General features: G+C 38.8%; 1 protein-coding gene across 2 annotated transcripts in view; it reads left to right on the top strand.

Moving 5' to 3' along the window:
• Positions 1 to 5,874, top strand: part of LOC126183381 (centrosomal protein of 112 kDa-like) — a 152,602-nt gene extending 146,728 nt beyond the window's left edge. For both annotated transcript variants that reach the window (XM_049925328.1, XM_049925317.1), the window contains exon 15: positions 5,347 to 5,874. In XM_049925328.1, the coding sequence (XP_049781285.1) occupies positions 5,347 to 5,394 (48 nt within the window). In that variant the 3' untranslated portion in view covers positions 5,395 to 5,874. The remainder of the gene's footprint in view (positions 1 to 5,346) is intronic.
• The last annotated feature ends 18,233 nt before the right edge of the window (positions 5,875 to 24,107 follow it).

The following is a 24,107-nucleotide window of genomic DNA, read 5'->3' as shown; positions in this document are numbered from 1 at the left end:
TAAGGAAACCCATCCCAGACATCATTCTAAAGGACACTGAAGTGTTGGTGAACATGGTCTCCTTCATATTGTTTTACACACACACACACACACACACACACACACACACACACACACACACACACACACACACATTGATTGTGTAAATTAAGACCCGTTATATTCACTTAAAAGTAGACAATATATACCTAGTCCATCTGCTAAGTTCTTCAGAAATGTCTACACAATACTTGCAGACAAAGAGCAGGCTACTTTTTGGAGATGCCTGTAGGTCACATACAAATTAGAAACACAGTGATTATCTCCACAAGTGTGCTTAAATTGCTGTGCTGCTGTGTTTTGTTGAGAGATGTTATGTATTCAGTTTTATCATTTGGTTTGTGTTTCATCTGCCCATTTGAATACATATGGGAGTAGATCCTCTAACAAATTAACAACCTGTTACATCACCTGCATGTAGGTGGATTTGATACTGCAGTGTCTCAAAAAGAAAAGTCTCTGGTGGTGATTCGTGTTAAAATGTGGGTTTCATTCCATTTCATTAAAATGTAGACGCTGAAGATCGCCACAACATTCAGTTAACTCAAAAGTTCTTTGCAGGTGCATCATCATCGTCATCATCATCTTCTTCTTCTTCTTCTTCTAACTGTTTTTCTAATCCCTAAGTATTAGTGTGATAAACGCCATGTTTAGTAGCCCTGCACCAGGCGAGACGCGCGAGTTTTTTTGCTGCCATACGGATACGTGATTTAAAGTGTAATAAAATTCCTTTTAGTTCAGGAAACTAGTTCAATGCATGTATTAGTGTGTTTTGCAAGCTTTCTATTAAATGTTTCACTTCTCTCTGCGTATTATTCTAGAAAACATGAAAGAAACATAAAGTAGGGTTCCGATCGTATTCTTGCATACATTTTATCCCAGTAAAACTTACAGAATCTCATTTAATTGTTCTGTTCCATTCCAGAAAGTTAAGAAAAGCGTATCCCTTTGTTGTTTAACTCTTATTTTGCGAAACACAGCGTAAATTTTAAATTCCGGTATCTGGAAACGTTGCACATGCAGTAGTAGATTTGTTTACATACAGTTGCGACTAGGCCTAATTTTTGTAAACGTGTTTTTCTTCTTTTCGGCAATCTGACTTACTGTCACTAAAGTAAGTTTGTTTACATACGATTGAGCACTAGACCTAATCTTTCATAAATGTGTTTCCTTGTTTTTCTGTAATTTAATTTGACTTATTCTCGCTAAAGTAAGATCTTTACCATAAGTGAAAAGTGCCTGACGTGCCATAGAATTGTTAGCTCTGGGGTTTGGTGTGATGGGTGCAGTAGTTTTTCCATTGGGGTGACTGTAGCGGCGTGGGGAAATGGGGAAGTGGATCAGACTCACCAGTGGTTCTGTAGGATATGCAGTAGAGATAGGAAAATAGTGGAACAGGAGGGGAAAATTGCTGCCCTTCAGGCACAGTTAGAGCAAGCTAGGGAAGATCTGAACAGGTTAAGGAGGGAGAAGGGTAAAAAGAGGTGGGAAGTGGCAACAGGTAACAGGGGTAACAGACCTAGAACTTTATCAGACAGCTTTGTGGTGAATGTGAAGAATAAGTTTGACCTGTTGCTTCAGTTAGAAGCTGATGAACCTCAGACAGAGGTAGGTGTAGAGAGGGCACAACAGACTTTCAGTAGAAAATTGAATAAGAATGTAGGGAAGTCAGCAAAGAGAAAGAAAGTTTTGTTGTTAGGTAGTTCACATGCCAGGGCTTAGAAGTAAAATTAATGAACTACTTATGTGTATTGATGAATCAGTCATCGAACCCAGTTGACATAATCTGCCTCTCTGAACATCAGCAAAGAGAAAGTAAGTTTTGTTGTTAGGTAGTTGTAGGTAGTTCCTACTTCTGTAGACAAAAGATGGAGAAAGGAGGAGTTGCCACATTTGTTAAAAACAGTTTTAAATTTAAGAATATTGACATTAATAAATTTTGTTTAGAGCAGCACTTAGAAGCATGTGCAACAAAGATAGAATTTCATAATAGGTCCTTTATAATAGTAGCCATATACAGAGCACCTTCAAGAAATTTCAACCTGTTTATAAATGGTCTTGAAGATTTATTGTCTCATCTAAAATTAAAAAACAAAGAACTAGTGGTTGCTGGTGAATTTAATATAGATGTCCTGAAAAACACTGTCAGTGAACAGTTACTGAAATCAGTTACGTTGTCATTCTATTTAATTTCTACTGTAAATTTCCCAACTAGGGTATACAAATGTTCTAAGACTGCCATTGATAATATATTTATAGACAATTCTAGGCAACTAAGCCACATTACAAAACCAGTAATAAATGGGCTATCTGACCATGACATGAAACACCTAACATTAAAGTTTGAAAATTGTCAGGGTAAAACATCTATCAAAACTGAGTACAGAAGGCCAATAAAGCAGTCAAAAACTGAGAAATGTAGGAGATTGCTCAAAGAAATTAATTGGATTGATGTTTACAGCATCCAAAAGACAAATGGAAAATACAAAGCATTCGTTAATAAAATTAGCACCTTATTTGAACATTGTTTTTCCCTGAAGATAACTCAGATTAAGCAGAAGTCTAATAAGAAACCATGGATCACACAAGGGATAAAGATATCATGTGAGCCATCAAGGAAACACTATCTGATACATAGGGACACCTTTGATTCTAGCATTATAGCTCATTACAAAAATTACTGCAAAATATTGAAGAATGTTATCCAGAAATCTAAACACCTGCATTATGAGAAGAAGATAAATACATCCAGCAATAAAATAAAAACAGTATGGGATATAGTTAAGTCAGGTACAGGTAGGACCAGAAATGAGGAGGAACAAGTAGCTCTAAAAATAAATGAAACCCTGGTAACAAACACATGTTGAGTTGCAAATGATTTAAACAAGTATTTTGTCTCTGTTACTGACAGCATGGGGTTACTGACAGCATGGGGTTGTCAGGTTCAGTAAATAATGCAATGGAATATCTGAGACAAATGCACACAAGCAATCTCAGTAAAATGGAATTGACACTTACTTCACCCAAAGAAATAGAATCCATCATAAAGTCCTTGAAATCAAAGCATCCTAGTGATTAAGATAACATATCAACAAAGTTAATAAAAGAGTGTTATGTGAGCTTAGTCATATCTTAATTTATTTGTGTAATCAATCACTTGCCACAGGAACATTCCTGGACTGGCTTAAATATGCTGAAGTTATACCTCTCCACAAGAAAGAGGACAAAGAAATTCCATCAAATTACCGAACGATCTCACTTTTGCCAGCTGTTTCAAAAATCTTTGAAAAGGTTATGTTCAAGCATCTACTTAAGCACCTTAGTGAAAATAACATACTGTCAAAGTCAGTGTTTGGGTTTCTTAAGGGTTCTGATATTGAGAAAGCTATTTACACTTACAGCAAAAATGTCCTTAATTCATTGGACAACAAATTAGAGGCAACTGGCATATTCTGTGACCTGTCAAAGGCTGTTAATCGCAGCATTCTTTTAAGTAAATTAAAATATTATGGCATCACTGGTAGTGTTGCAAAGTGGTTTCAGTCATATCTTACTAATAGAAAACAAAGGGTGTCATTACGTAACACTTCAGCAGTAGGCAATCGGACATCATCTGACTGGGAAGAAATTGCATGTGGTGTTCCCCAAGGTTCCATACTAGGTCCACTACTGTTTCCTTGTGACCTGTCATCTGTTTCCTTGTGACCTGTCATCTGTTTCCTTGTGACCTGTCATCTGTTTCCTTGTGACCTGTCATCTGTTTCCTTGTGACCTGTCATCTGTTTCCTTGTGACCTGTCATCTGTTTCCTTGTGACCTGTCATCTGTTTCCTTGTGACCTGTCATCTGTTTCCTTGTGACCTGTCATCTGTTTCCTTGTGACCTGTCATCTGTTTCCTTGTGACCTGTCATCTGTTTCCTTGTGACCTGTCATCTGTTTCCTTGTGACCTGTCATCTGTTTCCTTGTGACCTGTCATCTGTTTCCTTGTGACCTGTCATCTGTTTCCTTGTGACCTGTCATCTGTTTCCTTGTGACCTGTCATCTGTTTCCTTGTGACCTGTCATCTGTTTCCTTGTGACCTGTCATCTGTTTCCTTGTGACCTGTCATCTGTTTCCTTGTGACCTGTCATCTGTTACATTACCAGATGCCAAGTTTGTTGTATTTGCAGATGATACAAACATTGCAATAAATAGTAAATCAAATATAAATTTAGAAAGTGCAGCTAATCAAATTTTTACTGACATTAATAAGTGGTTCATAGCCAGTTCACTGCCATTAAACATTGAAAAGACCCACAATATGCAGTTCAGAACTTCCAAGAGATTTCCTTCTGGTGTGTGTGTAAAATATGATGACATGGAAATAGGAGAAGTTGAGCGTGTAAAATTCTTGGGATTACAACTTGATAATAAATTCAGTTGGGAGCAACATACTAACGAACTGCTTAAGCACTTAATCAAGTCTGTGTTTGCAATGCGAATGATGTCAGACATAGGAGATATAAATATAAAAAAACTGGCATATTTTGCTTATTTTCAATCCATTATGTCATATGGTATCATATTTTGGGGTAACTTCACAAACAGAGAAAAAATTTTTTGAGTACAGAAGCATATAATAAGAGTAATGAGTAGTGTAAATCCAAGAACATCATGTCGAAATCTATTCAAAGACTTGGGCATATTAACCACAGCTTCTCAGTATATTTATTCCTTAATGAAGTTTGTTGTAAATAATAAATCTCTTTCCAACTAACTGCTTAGTACACAGTATCAATATTAGGAATAAGAACAATATACATAAAGATTTAAAATCACTTACTCTTGCCCAGAAAGGAGTCCAGTATTCAGCAAAGCATATTTTCAATAAGTTACCAGCAACCATGAAGAGTTTAGTTTCAGACAAGGCACAATTTAAACATAATTTAAAAGAATTTTTGGTGGCCAACTCCTTCTATTCCATCCATGAGTTTCTCAACAAGTGCAGTAGACCATTTTAATGAAAATTTATTATACTTTAATTTCTGACAATACTTGGTTGTAATAGCCAAGAAACTAGCAAATGTCTGAATGATGGATTTAATGAAAGCAGATGCAAGTGTTAAACCTGTAAATATTAGAAGTTTAAATTTAATTTATGTACATAGTTTTACTGTTTATTGAATGAGGATCATTAAAGTTAATGAAACTCAAGTTTTTCTAATTACATTTTTGTAATGTGTTTATCTGATATGTACCACACCCAGGAGGATTCCCTCTTTTATGGGTCTATGGAATGAATAATTAATCTAATCTTTATGTTTCAGGTACAAGGGGATAACAACAAACGCACAAATCGTAGGAGGAATAAGTAATTACAGAGCAGAAATATGTCTTACGAAATGAAGTGAGAATGTTGGTACATACTATTTTTTAATTGCTGTGGCATAAATAATTTTGAAGTAATTTTCTTGTGTGCAACATAACTATTTCTGTAGACTAAAAAAAGCACTTGGTTTAAGAGCATCATCAGGTCTGTCTTTATTTCTGCATGACTGCTAATATATTTCTTATATTGCAATTTTATCAAAGATAATATTTTAAATAATTGGTTAATTCGTCTGTTAACCAGTGTTTTATAGCAGCAGTCAAAATCGTACATGACTGATTGTCATTGAACAGGAGAGACGTTGCCAGGAAAGCAGATGGCAGATGTAAATTGGTTGTCATGCAGTATACACCAGCTATGCTTTTTAAAGCAATTTTGTCTTGAAATGAATACTTTTAAATGAAATAAGTAATTCACTTTTGATGAATGTCTGTAACATTTTAATAAATTAGTTTGTTTGCATTAACTAATACTGTGATTGTAACGGATAATACACCACATAAATTTGTGTTTTTAAGTTTAACAGGCTGACACTTTGTGTGAAGCAGGTGGCTGCAACATCACTGTACATTAGTATTAATACGGTGAAATTGAGGAAGGGCCTGCTTAAAGGGGATATATTTTTAATTCTCTTGAGCACTGTCAGTTGTGCATGACACACAGTGTGTTAGTGCAAATGTATGAAAAATGAAATCTGCTACTTGGTTTGTAAATACTATCAAACCATATTGTCTGTCAAGTTAGATTTATATGTCCCAAAGTCATTACTCAGTTTCAGTGAAAAACTTGAAATGTGGCACAGTCATATTAAGCAGCTTCTGAAACAGCTTGAAAGTAAGTATTTTTCCAGACTACTCTCCAGTTTCCCTATATCCAAAATTGATACCACATTTTAGTGAAGAATCGGAACTAACGTACCATTATCAATCATAAAGCACTTAGCAAAAAAGCACACAGTAAAACACTGGGCGTGTTTTTAAGATGGTGAAGGCTCTAATCCCCATCTGGCCATCCCAATTCAGGTTTTTGATCATTCGCCTCAAATTTGAATATGACTTTACTAAAAAGTAGATGGCTGATTTCCTTGTCAGTCCTTACCATCTCCAAGCTCATCCTCCAACTCAACGTCTTCGTCTGGAGGATGTTTAATCTTCCTTTTGTCAATCAGATCATAGCAGTAATGAAATCAATCTATGAAGGAAAAAAAAATCCTCACTAACTTCCCCATTACTAAATTTAAGTGCAATGAAAATCAAATGGCCAGCTGGCCTACCTCTAAATCACTTAGGGTGAATCCTAAAATTATTCATTTAGAGTTCACACAAACTCTAATTTATTGCAATGAACAGCTCAACTCGAAAGTCCATGTTAATAGCGGAATGTAAAACACTAGAGTATCAAAACCCATTCTTGGAACAGCCCTAACAGAAACTGTGGTCTAACAAGGGTAGGTCAAAGCTTGTGGTAAACTAGATGACGTGTTGAAGTCGAAATTAAACATAGCACTGGCATGGCCAGGCCAGTCATGTTGCCTACCATACTCGTCGCTGGTAGGGTCAGCACCACCTGTTTGAGTTAGGAGCTGGTGATGCACTCGACTTTGAGACTCGGTGTTCAGTTGATTAGTGCCATCTTCTCATAGCTTCTGATAAGGACACAAGAATTCTTTAGAGAGGAGCATACCTATTTCCTTTCCTATCACCATCTGTGTGACTTCAGTAAGTGGAACATCGAACTTACCATTCATTTATGTTGTTTCCAAACACCATGTACTTTGACTCGTGTAGATAAGAAATATTTTCCAATGTGCTGCAAATATTTAGTTTTATGTAGATCACTAAATCGCTGCTTCGCACATGTAGACTGTATGGCCTGCAGAGATTGATTTGTTTTTAATTTTTATGTTGTTCACAAATTGCAACACCTTCTAAGCTTTTCACACTAATTGAGGCCGTATAAGCATGGTCTTTTCTGATCGTACTTTGAGCAAAAAGTGATTCTGGTAGTCAAAAGTATCTGTTAGTCATATCCTTTGCATTTTTGTGAAGATATTTCCATAGCAACTTTCACGCTCTAACAAATATTTCTTCATATCTAGATGAGAAGTGAAATACCAGTTTTCTCAAGTTTAGCTATAAAATTTTTTTAATTTAACGGGATATTTTCTTAAAAATTTTCATCCCGAATTGCACGCCTGTAGGGGTTGAATTTTTAGAAACACAGAAACACGTGCATTGTTCTTATTTCTAACCAAGAAGTCTAATACAAATTGTCCTAGATGTAACCTTAAAAATTCTTTGGCAGTTCTTAAGTAATTATTTACTTTCAAAAAAAACTTTCACCCATTATTTTATCCCCATAGTGGTTGAATTTACAAAAATGCTGAAACAGGTATTTTTTATTTTCTGGCTGGGAAACCAAATACATGTGTTTGTATTTCTAGCTTCAAAATTCCCTTAACAGTGACACACTTTCAAAAAGCCTTTCATCCCCTATTTTACCCCCATAGGAGTGAAATTTCGGATAATCTCCTCTTAAACAATGCTTGCAGTATAAGATCCACACCCTCTCCTAACATCAAGTTTCTATCCTCAGCAGTTAGGGCTGGGCGATGATGAATCAGTCTGACTCTTTTTCATCCCCTTTGTGGTAGAATTCCCAAAACATAGAAACACATATTTTTTCGTCTTTAACAGAGAAGCCAAACACCGATTTTCAAAGAATTAGCTGTAAAAATGCTTCAGTAGCTCTTTAATAATATATTTTCAGGAAAAAGCTTTCACCAACTATCGAACCCCCCCCCCCCCCCCTCACAATAGGGTTAAATTTCCAAAAATGCTGAAACACATATTTCTTTATTTCCCACTTAGAAACAAAATACCAATTTTCGTAGGTCTAGCTTTAAAAAAAGTGTTTGTCCACTGTTTCACCCCTTAGGGTTTGAGTTTCAAAAAATCCCAACTTAAATTACGCCTACAGTATAAGATCTACACCTTCTCCAAATTCCAAATTTCTATCCATAGTGGTTTGGGATGGACAACGATAAGTTAGTCAGCCAGTAGAACCAGAAGTTGTTGCTTAAATTATAATGGTACCTTCTATCTGGGAGCTGAAATTGGTGGGTATTTCATGACAGTCAAAATGTAGCTTATTAATTTTTGAGGTACTGTGAAATTGGCTGTGTGTCCTCGAAATCTCATCTTCAAATACAATCTGAAGATTTCATAAATATAAGTAATTCAACAGAGAAAAGTACATTCAATTATGTGGGGCCACAAATAACTTGTCTGTGTGCTCCTTGGTGACAAATAAAATGGTTAGCTGCTGTTACATTCCACTACCTTACACTACCATGTATACTGAGTAATGATAATGAAAGCTAGGTTCATGAAGACATTGAATGAATGCATCTACTTTACTTCTACAAAGTTGGTTATTTTTGTAGACCTCCAGAAAATAATCTAACAGCAATTTGCAGGGAAATGCTTATCTCAATCCATGAGTTTTCTTCTTGTTTCAGTAGTGCGAAGAAGTTTTCATTGGAATTTGCTGCCTACAAACAACACTGAAGTGGGACACCATCTGGGTAGAAATGATGTGCATGTAACCCAGCTGAGGAGATCATACATGCACATTTGTGAAGAATTTGCAATAAGAATATCTTTCTTGTACAATTGTGACTGAGTGGACACACTTATAAAACAATATAGTGAACAATTAAAACATCTTTTCAAAGGTTTGAGTTTGGTAGTCAGTAAATAACAATACACTGCATGTAGAACTTGAGAAACTAATCCTGTGGAGAATACACTAGAAAAATCTGATGTCAACTGTAATAAAAATTACAGTAATGGGACACGTTCACAGCTGTAATGTCCTTGGGACAGTGAAAGAAGGGAATATTTGAAAACCCTTCTCACACAGTGACTGGCCAAGATCATGGCATATGTACCATACCATGTAAAAGTACAGAGATCTACGGGAAATGGACATTTTTTGACTGGATAACACACTGCTGTACAAAGGAGACGGCACTTACATCATTCACTTCGGGACTGTTTGCCACTTCAGGAGCATTGGAGCAGTGGACGATAGAGCATTGCATATTCATGAATGATAACTTCATCCTAAATGCCGAGTCTGTTGTTGCAACACAGAGAGTATTTAAAGACAATTTAAATACACAACCCCAAGTCGCAAGTCTGTCCTAGAACAGGTTACAGCTTTCAGAACTACAGGAAATATTACTAAGAAGCAGCCTCCAGGTCCTGATAAAATAGACCCCCTCTGGAAACATCGCTATGTGAGAAAAGCAATCCTGAAGAGTGAGACAATCTGCACGTCATGCATACTAAAGTTGCAATGTTCTGGGTTGTTAGGCCACATCATAATTCCTTCTAAAATAATCGACATTTTGACCCCTCTGCTGGGATCTTCTTCGATCAGTGTCACATTCCATTATGAGGGGAGTTTTCCTGCGGCCAAACACCCCAGAAGATTTTAACTTTAGTGACAATGGCCACGAAAGCCTGCAGACTTATGTAAAACACTTGTATTAGCAGGACGTTTATACCACCAGAAGACTGGAGAACCTTGGCAGAAGAGGAGGTAAGTTACAAAGCAACCTGGCCTTTCTCACCCGGTTCATGGTAATGATGTTATGGGCCACCAATAGTATCCACAAAAGTTTAGCCAGTAACGGCCCTCCTCCTGCATCAGCTTGGGAATATTAGTCTATGATAACGGCCCACCAGTGGTAGCCACAAGAATTCTAATTGATACTGCTACTTCTCCAGCATGAAAAAGGAATTCTACAGCAGTGCTTAACAAAACTGTATTGCCAGTCATCACCAACTCCACTAAACTGTTCTCTGAATCCTGAAATAGACTATTTACCAGAAACAAAAAGAGTTAAGTAGTATATTGGGAGTACATTAATTAGGCATAGATTAAATGTCAGTTCCATCTTACAAAGTGTTGGATGATAGACTACAAGAGAAACTCTCAGATACAAATCAAGTGAAAGCATTTGTCAACAAAAAATTCAGAAAAATTATGGGTCCAAATAATCATTTTATATACCAAGGAGCATTGTAACTCCTGCGAGCACAAGTGTCGCACTTTGAACGTATTAAAGGGGCTTAAAATTGGGACACGAGGGATTGAGGGGAATATATCTGAAAGCACCCTAACTTCTATGAAAGGAACTATTGTTGCTCAGCTTTAATGTGAGCTAAGACATCGTTAATGTTTGAGATGTAAATTGCAGCTGAGATTCAGTAACACTTATTATCCACAGCAGTGGTTTTCTATCTTTTTTTTCTTTGGGGCTCCCCTTCATGAAGAAAAATAATCTGAGAGCAGACGTGAAGAAAGGAGTAGTTGCCACATTCATCAAGAATTCTCATAAATTTAAAGACGTTCTGCTCATAAATTTTTCAGAGTACAGCATATGGAAGCAAGCACAACAGAAGTAGAATTTCATAATAAATACTTCATAATAGTAAGTGTACATTAAACACCTCCATGGAATTTTAATCTGTTCATAAAACACCCTAAAGCTCTACTGATTTATTTAATAACAAGAAATGAAGAAATAGTGATTGGCGGTCACTTTAACTTAGCTTTTCTTAAGAACTCTCCGAGAAAGATTCTGTTAATCAGTAACACTATCATTTGACTTCATTTCTATCGTAAACTTCCCAATTAGGATAGCTAATTGCTCATAGCCAGCCATTGATAACATCTTTATAGAAAGGTCTAATGAACAAAATTATATTACAAAACTAATAGACAATGGCTTCTGAGGTCAATGCATGCAGTTTCTTTTGTTAAATGTTAATACTGAACAGGGTATAAAATCTGTTAAATCTGAATTCGAGCCTGATCAGTAAGCCAAAAAATGGTTATTTTGGGACACTCCTCAGTCATGAACTGGAGTGATATTTGCAGTGCTAGTGGCATGAACAAAAAATACAAGACTTTCATTAATGAAGTACTTAGCTTATTTTAACAGTGTTTTCCCCAAAAACTAACCCAGATTAGACCAAAGTCTACAAAGAAACAAAGGATTACTCAAGGAATAAAGGTATCATGTAAAACAAAAAGGAAACTGTCAGTCAGAAACAGCTCTGATGCTATAGCGCATTAAAAGACCTAGTGCAAAATGTTAAAGGAAGTTACAGGGACTTTAAAGCAAGTACATAAAAAAGAACATCAGATAACAAAAATAAGGACAATATGGGATATAGTGAAGGCGGAGACTGGTACAATCAGACATGAAGAGGGGCAAACAGCATTAAGAGTAATGACTCATTAGTAAACAGATTTGTGCAGTATTGCAAAAACTTTTTTTTAAACCAATCAGATGGCCCTCTTCCTGCATATTCTATAAATAAGAGTAGCCATATTTTCTTTGCCTTATTCTATGTTTAAATTCGGTTGAGGAGGATCTTAAGCATCATCATAAACTAAAACTACATGAATCATTATATCCAAAATTTGGAACAAATTGTTTATATTTATCACACGTTCATTTGTTCAAAAGCTATGAAATGAACATCATTTACAGTTCAGCAAATCAGGAGCACAAGACCATTAAAATTTTAAATTACAAAGTTTGCTGTGCTGTGTAAACTTACTTTCCAGAAGAGTTTCTCCAGAGACAGAGTAATAGTAGAAACAGCCACTCTTAAGTTCGTTGCTTCCATGTAGCTTATTTTGTAATTGCCAAAGCTGAAAAACTGTCTCAAAAAAATGAATCAGGATCTCCACTGCACTTTGGCTCGACATTGGGAGTTCCGTGCTAATATGCAGGGTGAGTCACTAGCTATTGACACCAAGAATAACTCCGAAAACATGATAGGAGCTGAAAAGTTGCATGGGTCAACAGGAGCCATAATATGATTTTGGCTTTTTGTTGCTAGGTGGGGTTGCTTCAGAGATATGAAGTTCAACTTTTTTTTAACACTTTCGCTGCGGGTGATGTTTCTAAGCGACACAACAAGCCATGAGCCAGTGCGGCTGACGCTGATAAGCGTCTGCGCTCGCTGTCGGATTACTCAGTCTACTTGCAGCATGTAAGCTAGCAACAAAGCGTGTAAACTTCTGTTTTGTGTGGTCAGTTATCGAACGTATATTGTTCGTAATGGCGGCTAATGAACAGACACCTGGACCTTCCAATGTGAAAAGGAGCAGCAAAAGTGTTAAATTGACAGAGGAACAGTTACTTAGTGTACTAGATGACGGTTGTTTTCTGTGTAGTGAGGACAGTTGTTTTCTGTGTCATAAGGACGAGGCATACCATGGAGATTGTCATTTAGAGGCTGCAGAAGAATTGCAAAGTGATGATAGCGTGGAAGCACAGCTTTCGAATCTGTTTCGTGACATTTCCAAATCTGACGATACGAGTCACGGCGACTGTGTGGAAATAGACAACGAAAAAGAGCCCAACCTGTCACGCAGAGATAATCCAGGTGAGTCCTGGCACAAAGAACCACATAATATGCAGTATCACCCATTTACGAGGGAAGAAGTTTTGGCCGGCCGCTGTGGCTGAGCATTTCTAGGTGCTCAGTCCGGAACCGCGCGACTGCTATGGTCGCAGGTTCGAATCCTGCTTTGGGCGTGGATGTGTGTGATGTCATTAGGTTAGTTAGGTTTAGGTAGTTCTAAGTTCTAGGGGACTGACGACCACAGATGTTAAGCCCCATAGGGCTGACATGTTCCACATCCTGGAGGATCTCCTCACTACGGATCAATTGGAATGAAAGTAAATCTAATCTAATCTAATAGTGCTCAGAGCCATTTGAAGAAGTTTTGCAGATTCATTCTACTGGCAATTCTCCTGTGGATTTCTTCAGATTATTGGTAACAGACGAATTGTTGCAACTTGTAGTTGACAAAACGAACGATAACGCATATTGCCAAGCGAAAATACAAAAAAGGAATCTAGGAGCTGTAAATAGAAACCTCTAAGTATAGGTGAATTACTACTTTCCTGGTTGTTTCGTTACATATGAGTAATGTTAAATATCCGCGATAACGAGACTACTGGAAGAAAGAACCGCTGTTTGAGAATAGAGGAATAGTGATAAGTATAAGCAGAGACCGGTATTTGATCATATTACGCTCTCTGCCTTTTGCAAAAATCCACTTCAAAAATGGTTCAAATGGCTCTGAGCACTATGGGACTTAACTTCTGAGGTCATCAGTCTCCTAGAACTCAGAGCTACTTAAACCTAACCAACCTAAGGACATCACACATATCTATGCCCAAGGCAGGATTTGAACCTGCAACCGTAGCGGTCGCGCGGTTCCAGACTGTAGTGCCTAGAACCGCTCAGCCACTCTGGCTGGCAAAATCCACTTCCAGGAAACGCGAAACCAAACGATTGTTTATATAAGATACGACCTATATTGGATTATTGTAACATGAGAATGTCTTGAGTGTATTACCCGGGAAGAGATTTATCAATGATTCTTTGGAGGGGAAGATTGTCATTTAGATAATACACAAAAAGCAAACGTTGTAAATATGGCATTAAGATGTACATGCTCAACAGTCCAGACGGTTTCATAAATAAGTGTGCTGGGTCCACAGGAAGTAGTGGAATATAGGGAAAAGGACACGCTGAAAAAGTCGTTTTGCATTTGATGCATGTTGGTCATCACTTTTACTTGGACAATTATTATAACAGTTTTCATTTAGCTACAACTCTGTTGAACCTAAAAACACTTTCCACAGGTACTCTGAAAGTAAATAGGAAATATACCCCCGAAGACATTGTATAGGCAAAACCGGGAGAGGAGAGACAATTGCGCGGTATTCTAATGGACTTATGATTGGAAAATGGAAGGATGGACGAGAGGTTTCCTACATTTCCACAGTACATCTAAATATTATGGAGCAAGTAACAAATGCGCACCAGCAAATAGTCACAAAACCATTGCCTATTATTAGGTACACTGCGTGTATGTCTGGGACTGATAAACAAGATCAGATGTTTTTGTATTATTTATGTGAACGAAAGACTATCTGCTGGCCGAAAAACTATTCTTTCGTGTCACTGACATGATAGGTTTTAATTCTCGATATCTGTACAACAAATACTCAGGAAATAAAATGACGTTGTACGATTACAGAATGAACATTATAAAGGGCTTCCTTCCACCAATGGACGCTCCATGAAATGTGAGCAAGAAACATCACAAACACACGCACGTTGTACAAAAGTGGGAAGCTGCTGCAGGGAAGAAGCAAGTTATGAGGAAGCGGTGTAAGAAGTGCACGGAACAAGGCAAGCGCCCTGATACACCATACGAGTGTGCAACCTGCCCAGACAAACCTGGATACTGCTTGAACAGCTGTGTAATTTCCCAGTTTTTTGCGAAAGAATTTGTTGTGCTAAATTTGTTTTAATAGCACCGCAATTGGAGTGATGGGGAACACGAGAGAAGCCTCCACATAGGGTGTGTTTCGCTTACTAATTTCTACACATCCGGGCATCCCCTGAGCGTCTATGATAAATGTAGACGGCTAATTCTCTCGTACCAGGAGCAAATATGCTACTAAACTGACGACCTCTGTCAGTCAATCTTAAAAAATGTGCATTGGAAGTAAATATAATGTCAAATGAATCCAGTTTCCTTTTTTTTCCTTCTTAAGAATTTTTGTTTTGGAATCCAAATTTTTCCTGAATGCAGTGGATTTGTTGCTTGTTTGAGTTGTATTTTTTGTTACATTATCAACAAATCATGAACATTTGAATGACGCCTGTGACTCCTACAGGTGTCAGACAGCAAACAGACTTTAAAACATGACCACAATACAGTCAAAGCTTATTTGAAGTAATGCATCTAAGGTGTCATCATTAAGTCGGTATACAACATGATCCTACAGATCTTACAAGGTCTTGATGTCAGGCTGTAGCTCAGAGTGGTACCTGCTGTTTCAGAGTGTTACCAGCTCGCACTCGAGCATTACCCACCCGCACCGAAAGTGTTAATGGGATGCTAAAGTTTGGTGCCTATTGTCTGATAGCGGCTATCGAGACAAACCCAATGATGTGTAAAAGTAAGGTCAAGGAAGGTCAAGAAGGTAGCATGAACATCCATTTACAGAAGGTGTTCGAAGTAATGACCATTGGTATCAATGCAGTGCTGCAGTCTTCTTATCATGGATTGAGTGGTATTCCTCATCACATCGACACTTATTAAAGCACATGCTATGACAATTCTCTCTCGTGTATCTTCAGGTGTAGTTGGAAAGTCTTTATAAACAATGTCTTTTACGAATACCCACAAGAAAAAAAGTCCAGAGCCATAAAGTCTGGCGAACAAGCCGGCCACAACACATCTTTTTGCAAATTAACATTTTCATGGTTCATGAATGTAGCCTCGTCAGTAAATAAAATCAAATTGATAAATGTGTCATCCCTCTGAGTCTGAAGTTGAGCCCATTGGCAGAATTCGTCACGGGTTTTAATATTATTCAAGTTTTCATCAAGTATAGTTTAGGTGTTGTTTTGCCTGCGGTAATTTGCAAACAACTTGAGAACAGGCTAAATGCACACACACACACACACACACACACACACACACACACACACACACACACACACACACACACACACACACACACACACACACACGGAGCAGACAAGGGAGAAGATGAGATGATTTTGTCATGGGATGGAGACCAGTATAGCAACAATACTACAGCACAGAGCTGTGGAAGAAGTCTAGAGAGGGGGGTTATAACTATAGTGTGACACTAATTGTTAGCAACAAACATAGCAAATATACGTAGACAAACAAATGAACACATCGCTTGATCTCATTGATCCTTGGACAGATGACTGTGTCTGAGGTGGTGTTGAGGAGGTTTGTGTCTTATGTCAGACATAGCATATTGATCTGATGTTGATTTATATTTCTTGTCAAGCTGATGATATTAAGTATGGAAGGTTACTGATAGTGAGTCAGATTACAACATGGTCAGACAAAGATTCTGAAATCAGATTATGAATTGTAAGGCATACCCAGGAGCAGATATAGACTCAGATCACAATATAGTAGTTATGAGTAGTAGTCTGAAGTTTAAGACGTTAGTCAGGAAGAATCATGCGCAGAGAAGTGGGGTACTGAAGTACTAAGGGAGGACAAGATGCGCTTGAAGTTCGCTAACGCTGTAAATAGAGGAATAAGGAATAGCTCAGTAGACAGTAAAGTTGAAGAGGAATGGACATCTCTAAAAAGGGCGATCACAAAAGTTGGAAAGAAAAACATACGAACAAAAAAGGTAACTGTGAAGAAACCATGGGTAATGAAGAAATACTTCAGTTGGACTCTGAAAGGAGGAAGTACAAAAATGTACAGGGAAACTCAGGAATACAGAAGTAAAAGTCGCAGAGGAATGAAATAAAATAGGAAGTGCAGGGAAGCTAAGACAAAATGGCTTCATGAAAAATGTGAAAAAATTGAAAAAGAAATGATTGTCAGAAGCAACCTTTGGTGACATTAAAAGCAAGAGTGGAATAGGTTAAAAGCCTCTATGAGGGGGAAAATTGGTTTGATGTGATAGAAAAAGAAACAAATCGATTTAGAAGGGATAGGAGATCCAGTATTAGAATCAGAACTTAAGAGCTTTGGAGGACTTGAGATTAAATAAGGCAGTGGGGATGTATAACATTCCATCAGAATTTCTAAAATCATTGGGATAGTGGTAACAAAATAACTATTCCTGTGATTCTTCAGTTTCTCCCGGCGTATTTGTTGCTTAAACAGTCCACGGGTGTACTACCAGTTCATAGTGTCCAACGGGCACAATATTTCGGCGATCAGACATAAATAAATAAGTAATTTACAGGTAGAGTTACTCTTTGAGTATCAATATCTGTGCCTGACACATAGTAGCCTAATACAGCAGCAGGAGAGCTCCCAGGGATTAAGAGGCTGTTGTTTGCCACCAACTGGTAACAATTGTCATGGAAGGCAATGAGTGGTGGGGAGTTGTGGATGGATGCCATACATGGTTGGATGATACATTGCTGAGTGCTGTGAGAAGTCCAGTAAATTGGTTAAATGCTGCAGTGTTTATGGATGGGTTTGAGAACTTACCAATATTAGAAGCAAGTCATTAGCAAAGATTGGTAGAAGTGACAGTTACCTCAGAAAAGTAATAACAGGTCAAAATAAGAGTGAACGTTAATATGTCTGCTTAGAAACTTTAGGGACATATGCAGTGCCTTGTACTAGAGATAATAAACCTTTCAGTTCTATGAAGTCAGTGTCTATCTATTAGAACTGACTGAGTTTGAAGATTTTCCATGGCAAGTGTGGTGATTTTGATAGTGCATGTACTGGTAGGCATACAGTACGCAAGTTGAGAAAGAGAGAGAGAGTTATACACACGTGTGCGCATATGATAAACCTCTTCCCTGAAAAACGTTTCTCTCCTTCGTACCTCCTCTGTGTTAACACAGGTGACGTGTCATTGATCTCATTTGTACTAAGACTTCAGTACTTGCGAGGTGCCTATTTGCTTCCACCGCCCTGAGTGGAATGCATAAGTTCTAGTAAATGTCTTCTACAGTTCCTGTCCCCTGCACAGAAAACAGCACACCGGTCATGAATCTGTTATCTTGAGGCTATAAGAAACACTTAGTGAGGAACTGTTATTTTAGAAATAATTAAATTTCCAGTCAGTTTGTTTATACATTATTCCACTCGCTTTTTATTGGCGGATCACTAAAAACTGCACAATTGCATTCCACTTTAGAGTCACAAGTAATTTCTGTTCTTCAACAAAGTCATGAACTGCGTATTTCTGCAATTGCAATCACACTGTTCTCAGCTACTCGCCCATATATCCATACATTGAAAATTAGGTCTTAACTGACATCGCGGCAGACAACAATTCCGTCCTCTGAGACTGCTGAACGAGCTCTGATCTTACAGCCGAACCACTTCGCCTGCCATCCAAGTTAGGCATGATCCGAAGATCACTGAAATGTTTTGTCTGCCTTTTTGTTTAGTGGTTGTTTATTAAATATGCTATTTAATTTTTCAAATATTAATAATAGAAGGTTACTATGTTGGTTTGCAAATTCTGAATGCAGCAGCCACTCACAGAGAAGGACCACAATTTAGGCAGTCTTTCTCATGACACCCATACCAAACAAATAATCTGTCATCAGTATGTCACACACGTTACGTCATTTTGAAACTGCTGCCTTCTCAGCTGCTCTAAGAATTGCTTCTTGCATCTGAATAAGATGGCTGCAAAGCAAGAAGTATTACAACGGCCCCAATTTTAGTCTTCAAGTTTATGTTCCTTGATAGTAAGATGCCTTCTCGAAGCTATGCAGCATAAATATTGATCCAATCACTGTGGTTAAATCTACACAGCTGGTTTTAGAGAGAAACTTGGCCATGATAGAAACGAATAAGCCACATTTTGCTTGACAGTGTTGTATTTTCAACTTTAGGGCAGTGGCAGACTTGTCAGCAATCTGGCCTCTTATTTTAAGTGATGTAACAAATGTGATTAGAATTTTAAAGTTTTGTGATCTGTCCAACTTCTTTCCAAAAATTTTAGGAAGATGTTCTTAATGTGTTAACAGGGTGACTGGGTCACCCATGTTTTTTGTAAGTTGTCAGCCAGTCACATTTCCCTATGTTATTGTTTTAGCCCGTCTTTTGTTTTACTTATGTTTTAATACCAGGTACAGCACATTTCACCCTCGGATAGCCTTGGATAGCCTCACCATTTAGAGCCCATAAACTCCTAAAACACACAACACACACTGATAATGCCGAAGGTGTCTACTACCCAGTCTGTAGTCCAATGTGAGCCTGGCTGCAGCTGCACATGATTCAGCAAACACATGCAGTGTGCAGATAAAGTTACTTGCTATCTATGTGTGTCACGTATCTGTCACATTTATGAGTTTTTTGGTATCCTCTATCCACATGACAGTAATTAATCGGCTGTATTACTAGACTCGAGCTCTGCTCCCAATAAATGCCAGGTATTCAGGGCCTACCAACAACAGCCTGAGGTACATTACACATACATCTGAGTAGATATTTCTTAGTAGAGATACACATAATTTTTTTTCTTTTGTTTAGGAATTCATGTTGGACAAGCGCGTGCAGCTTACTACGAGAGAGCTCCTAAGGATCTATGGAGGCTGGACAAGCTACATTCTAAGCACTCAAGGATGGACTATGTCAGCTATAAGTTATGTCCTTGTGCTTGAGCGTGGAAATTTATCAGTAGCTTCTGACGTCTGGGCCTTCTGAAGTCGTGTTGTGATTAAGTGCAGAGGAGTGAGACATTTTGGTGGTAGCTGCCAGTAGTGATGGCTAGTTGGAAATTTTGTAGTGCAAAGTGGAGATGTGGAAAGTGGATATGTAGAAGAAGCTGGCAGTGTTAATCAAAGGCAGCACTTCGTCAAAAGTTACTAATGGTCAAAGACTTCTTAAAAGGAGAGTGAACTATATTGTTCGCCTGAGATAGATGTGCTTGATTTCCTATGGCTCCTTGTATCTTTCTTGTTTTGATCATTGGTCTTGAGAATTTTTCTTTGTTCTCATTTGTTATGACATTGCAGCACTCTAGCTTGGAGTTAAGTGGAGACCAGTAACAATGTATGTTTCATGTTCAGTGGTAGGAATTGGGAACTTAATGAAATCAGGTGCTACAGGGCCAATAGTTATATGTTGGTGATAACGTTGTTTTATCCTCATCTCTTGGATCAAGGATGGGGACCCTAACCTAAATTGTTTCAGTAATACTGAAGTTTTGCGAGTTGATACAGGTGTGCTGATAACTTTTTCACTTAATGGCAAAATTGCCTTGTATGCTGCACACCTCAGCGCATGGGGCTACATTGATGCTTGTCGCCACAATAGCCTCCAAGAGTTTTGAATAGTTTAGGACATGCCAAACACTTCATGGGGAGAAATCAGATGATTTCATTTATCTATGTTAAAGATTTCAGCTACATCTCTCTGTGAGAGAATTTAGTTTAAACAGAGAATGATATTCACATAACACGACATTAAATTACATCCAGGACATAATTTACATAACATCCACAGGCTGATGGCTGAATCAGCAGAATAAGAAGACCTACAATGCTGATGTATTCTTAAGATTTCACTGCCCACTTTCGGCGTGGCAGTTTAAAGAGGAGAAGAGGCACAGATGCAATACAATAGTCCTTCAGCCATCTTGGAACCCACAGCTAATACAGCCATAGCATCAAACTGCAGTAAGATTACCACTAAGCTAACAAGCCAGTGCTGTTGTCTCTTTTCTACAATTGCTATAGTGATGGCTAGTAAGATAATTTGTAATGTAAAGGATGAGATTAGTTTTATTCCCCCTCCCCAGGATGACCTTCCTGGACTCAAAGCCATTAATCTGATAACCCTATGTCGCATCTTATGTCAAAATTGCTGAGAATTTTTAATGGAACTGACAAGGAAAACAGGAAGTGAACTTACCAGGATAATTCTCCTCCACTTCAGGAAGTAGCTTGAAAATTGGAGAGTTTGTGGTATACCTGCCTTGCTGGGAATGATGATTGTCTAATAAAAGTAAATCAGAGTAAAAGTCTTTAGGAATGTTAATCATGAAGTTGGATGGGTGTAACACCAATTGTTAAAAATGTTACCATGAACTGAATACCTTTTTGTTGAAGTCAAACACATTTTGTCAGTTTTATGGGAAAATAAGTGAAATGATTCAAATAAACAGTGGTGATTCAATGTATGTTAATTGCACTGAATCTACATAAGCCCAAGTATGCCTCCCATATTTGCTGCTTCAAATTACTAAGTCAACGTCATTCACTGGCCATGACCAGATGGATTGTCACATGTTAGCGATTATATATTCAAACCACTACCAAAACTAAAATAACAGAAAAGAAGCATTGCACAAAACTTATGTTATAAACATTGGTTATAAAAAACAGTTCACAGCTTGTAATGTTTCCAGTTGGTGACTTCATGTGCGATGGTATCTTGTTGACCAATCTACAATTCCACTTGAAGAGAGAGATTCAGTGCTGTTGCTTGAGTGCACCCATCAGTCTAGCTCTCAACATCTTCAGTGGCAATGTTTTAACATCTAGTGATAGGTGGTTTAATATCTCCAGGGGTGCTGTGAGAAAACTGTGCAGTGTCTCACTTAGGTGACAGCTAGGAATACCAGTGTTGGCCTCATTTTGTGTGTTGTACACTCCTGGAAATGGAAAAAAGAACACATTGACACCGGTGTGTCAGACCCACCATACTTGCTCCGGACACTGCGAGAGGGCTGTACAAGCAATGATCACACGCACAGCACAGCGGACACACCAGGAACCGCGGTGTTGGCCGTCGAATGGCGCTAGCTGCGCAGCATTTGTGCACCGCCGCCGTCAGTGTCAGCCAGTTTGCCGTGGCATATGGAGCTCCATCGCAGTCTTTAACACTGGTAGCATGCCGCGACAGCGTGGACGTGAACCGTATGTGCAGTTGACGGACTTTGAGCGAGGGCGTATAGTGGGCATGCGGGAGGCCGGGTGGACGTACCGCCGAATTGCTCAACACGTGGGGCGTGAGGTCTCCACAGTACATCGATGTTGTCGCCAGTGGTCGGCGGAAGGTGCACGTGCCCGTCGACCTGGGACCGGACCGCAGCGACGCACGGATGCACGCCAAGACCGTAGGATCCTACGCAGTGCCGTAGGGGACCGCACCGCCACTTCCCAGTAAATTAGGGACACTGTTGCTCCTGGGGTATCGGCGAGGACCATTCGCAACCGTCTCCATGAAGCTGGGCTACAGTCCCGCACACCGTTAGGCCGTCTTCCGCTCACGCCCCAACATCGTGCAGCCCGCCTCCAGTGGTGTCGCGACAGGCGTCAATGGAGGGACGAATGGAGACGTGTCGTCTTCAGCGATGAGAGTCGCTTCTGCCTTGGTGCCAATGATGGTCGTATGCGTGTTTGGCACCGTGCAGGTGAGCGCCACAATCAGGACTGCATACGACCGAGGCACACAGGGCCAACACCCGGCATCATGGTGTGGGGAGCGATCTCCTACACTGGCCGTACACCACTGGTGATCGTTGAGGGGACACTGAATAGTGCACGGTACATCCAAACCGTCATCGAACCCATCGTTCTACCATTCCTAGACCGGCAAGGGAACTTGCTGTTCCAACAGGACAATGCACGTCCGCATGTATCCCGTGCCACCCAACGTGCTCTAGAAGGTGTAAGTCAACTACCCTGGCCAGCAAGATCTCCGGATCTGTCCCCCATTGAGCATGTTTGGGACTGGATGAAGCGTCGTCTCACGCGGTCTGCACGTCCAGCACGAACGCTGGTCCAACTGAGGTGCCAGGTGGAAATGGCATGGCAAGCCGTTCCACAGGACTACATCCAGCATCTCTACGATCGTCTCCATGGGAGAATAGCAGCCTGCATTGCTGCGAAAGGTGGATATACACTGTACTAGTGCCGACATTGTGCATGCTCTGTTGCCTGTGTCTATGTGCCTGTGGTTCTGTCAGTGTGATCATGTGATGTATCTGACCTCAGGAATGTGTCAATAAAGTTTCCCCTTCCTGGGACAATGAATTCACAGTGTTCTTATTTCAATTTCCAGGAGTGTAGTTGTGAATCTCATGTCTCTAACAGAAGCATCCTTGTTTTTCTTTTATATAGGCAAGAGAGCTGAAAAGATACTGGCTAAATATTGTCATTATTTGCAACTGCTTGCAAATTGGTCTACTGTGGTCAAATTTCTTGCTGGAAAATATTCTTACAGCCTTCCTTTGTAGGAGCAATATGTTTTTGTTGCCAGTAGAGCATTGCCACAGCAGCAATGCATATTTGCTGTGGCTGTGGAACAGTGCATAATATATTGTGGTTGATTACTGATCTGTTATTAAACATTTGACATTCCTGGGGAGATAAATTACTCTTCAGAGCTTAGAATAAACATATGTAGTGTGCTCGATTCACATCAGTTTATTGTCAGTTGTTATTCCCAGAAATTGGACACTATTAATATTTGCTATGGGTCCACAGTCAATAAGACAGCATAATATTTTCTGGATTTTATTTTCATTTAATTTCATTACTTCAAACAAAGTTTCAGCATCCTTTAGTGTGTCAATTTAATTTCTAGCCTTAGTTATTAATGTTGTATCGTCTGCAAATATTAAAAAGGAGCAGAGGGACAAGTACAGAACCCTGTGGTACACCATGTTCAACTGCCATTTCATCAGACATCACCCCCTGGATACAAACACTCTGCCACTTGTCAGTTAGGTACGTTGACAGTGTCAAAAATGACACTCTTTATACCAAAAGATTTAATTTTTCCTGCAGTGTCTGTGAAAGATGCAATCAGTTACCTTGCTTAGATCACAAATAATTAAAGCCGTGTTGTTTTTTTCCTTCAAATCCTTCCATTGTTTTTATTACATCAAATGTATAATTCCCTCTTCAAAACCCAGTGTGCTTATCCAGGAAGTATCGTTGTCGTCAAAGTAATGTTAAAAGTTGTTTCTTCATTATAGTTTAAATCACTTTTGCTAGTATAGGTATTCTAGAAATTGGTTTGTAGTTGGACGGACTGTTAGACTCACTTTTTTTTTACACTGGTACGTTGTTTGCCTGTTTTAAGAAG

This window comes from Schistocerca cancellata, chromosome 1, assembly GCF_023864275.1.
Source record: "Schistocerca cancellata isolate TAMUIC-IGC-003103 chromosome 1, iqSchCanc2.1, whole genome shotgun sequence".
Lineage (NCBI taxonomy): Eukaryota > Metazoa > Arthropoda > Insecta > Orthoptera > Acrididae > Schistocerca > Schistocerca cancellata.
The sequence above is the reverse complement of the archived record's forward strand: the minus strand, read 5'-3'. Positions and strand labels throughout refer to the sequence as shown.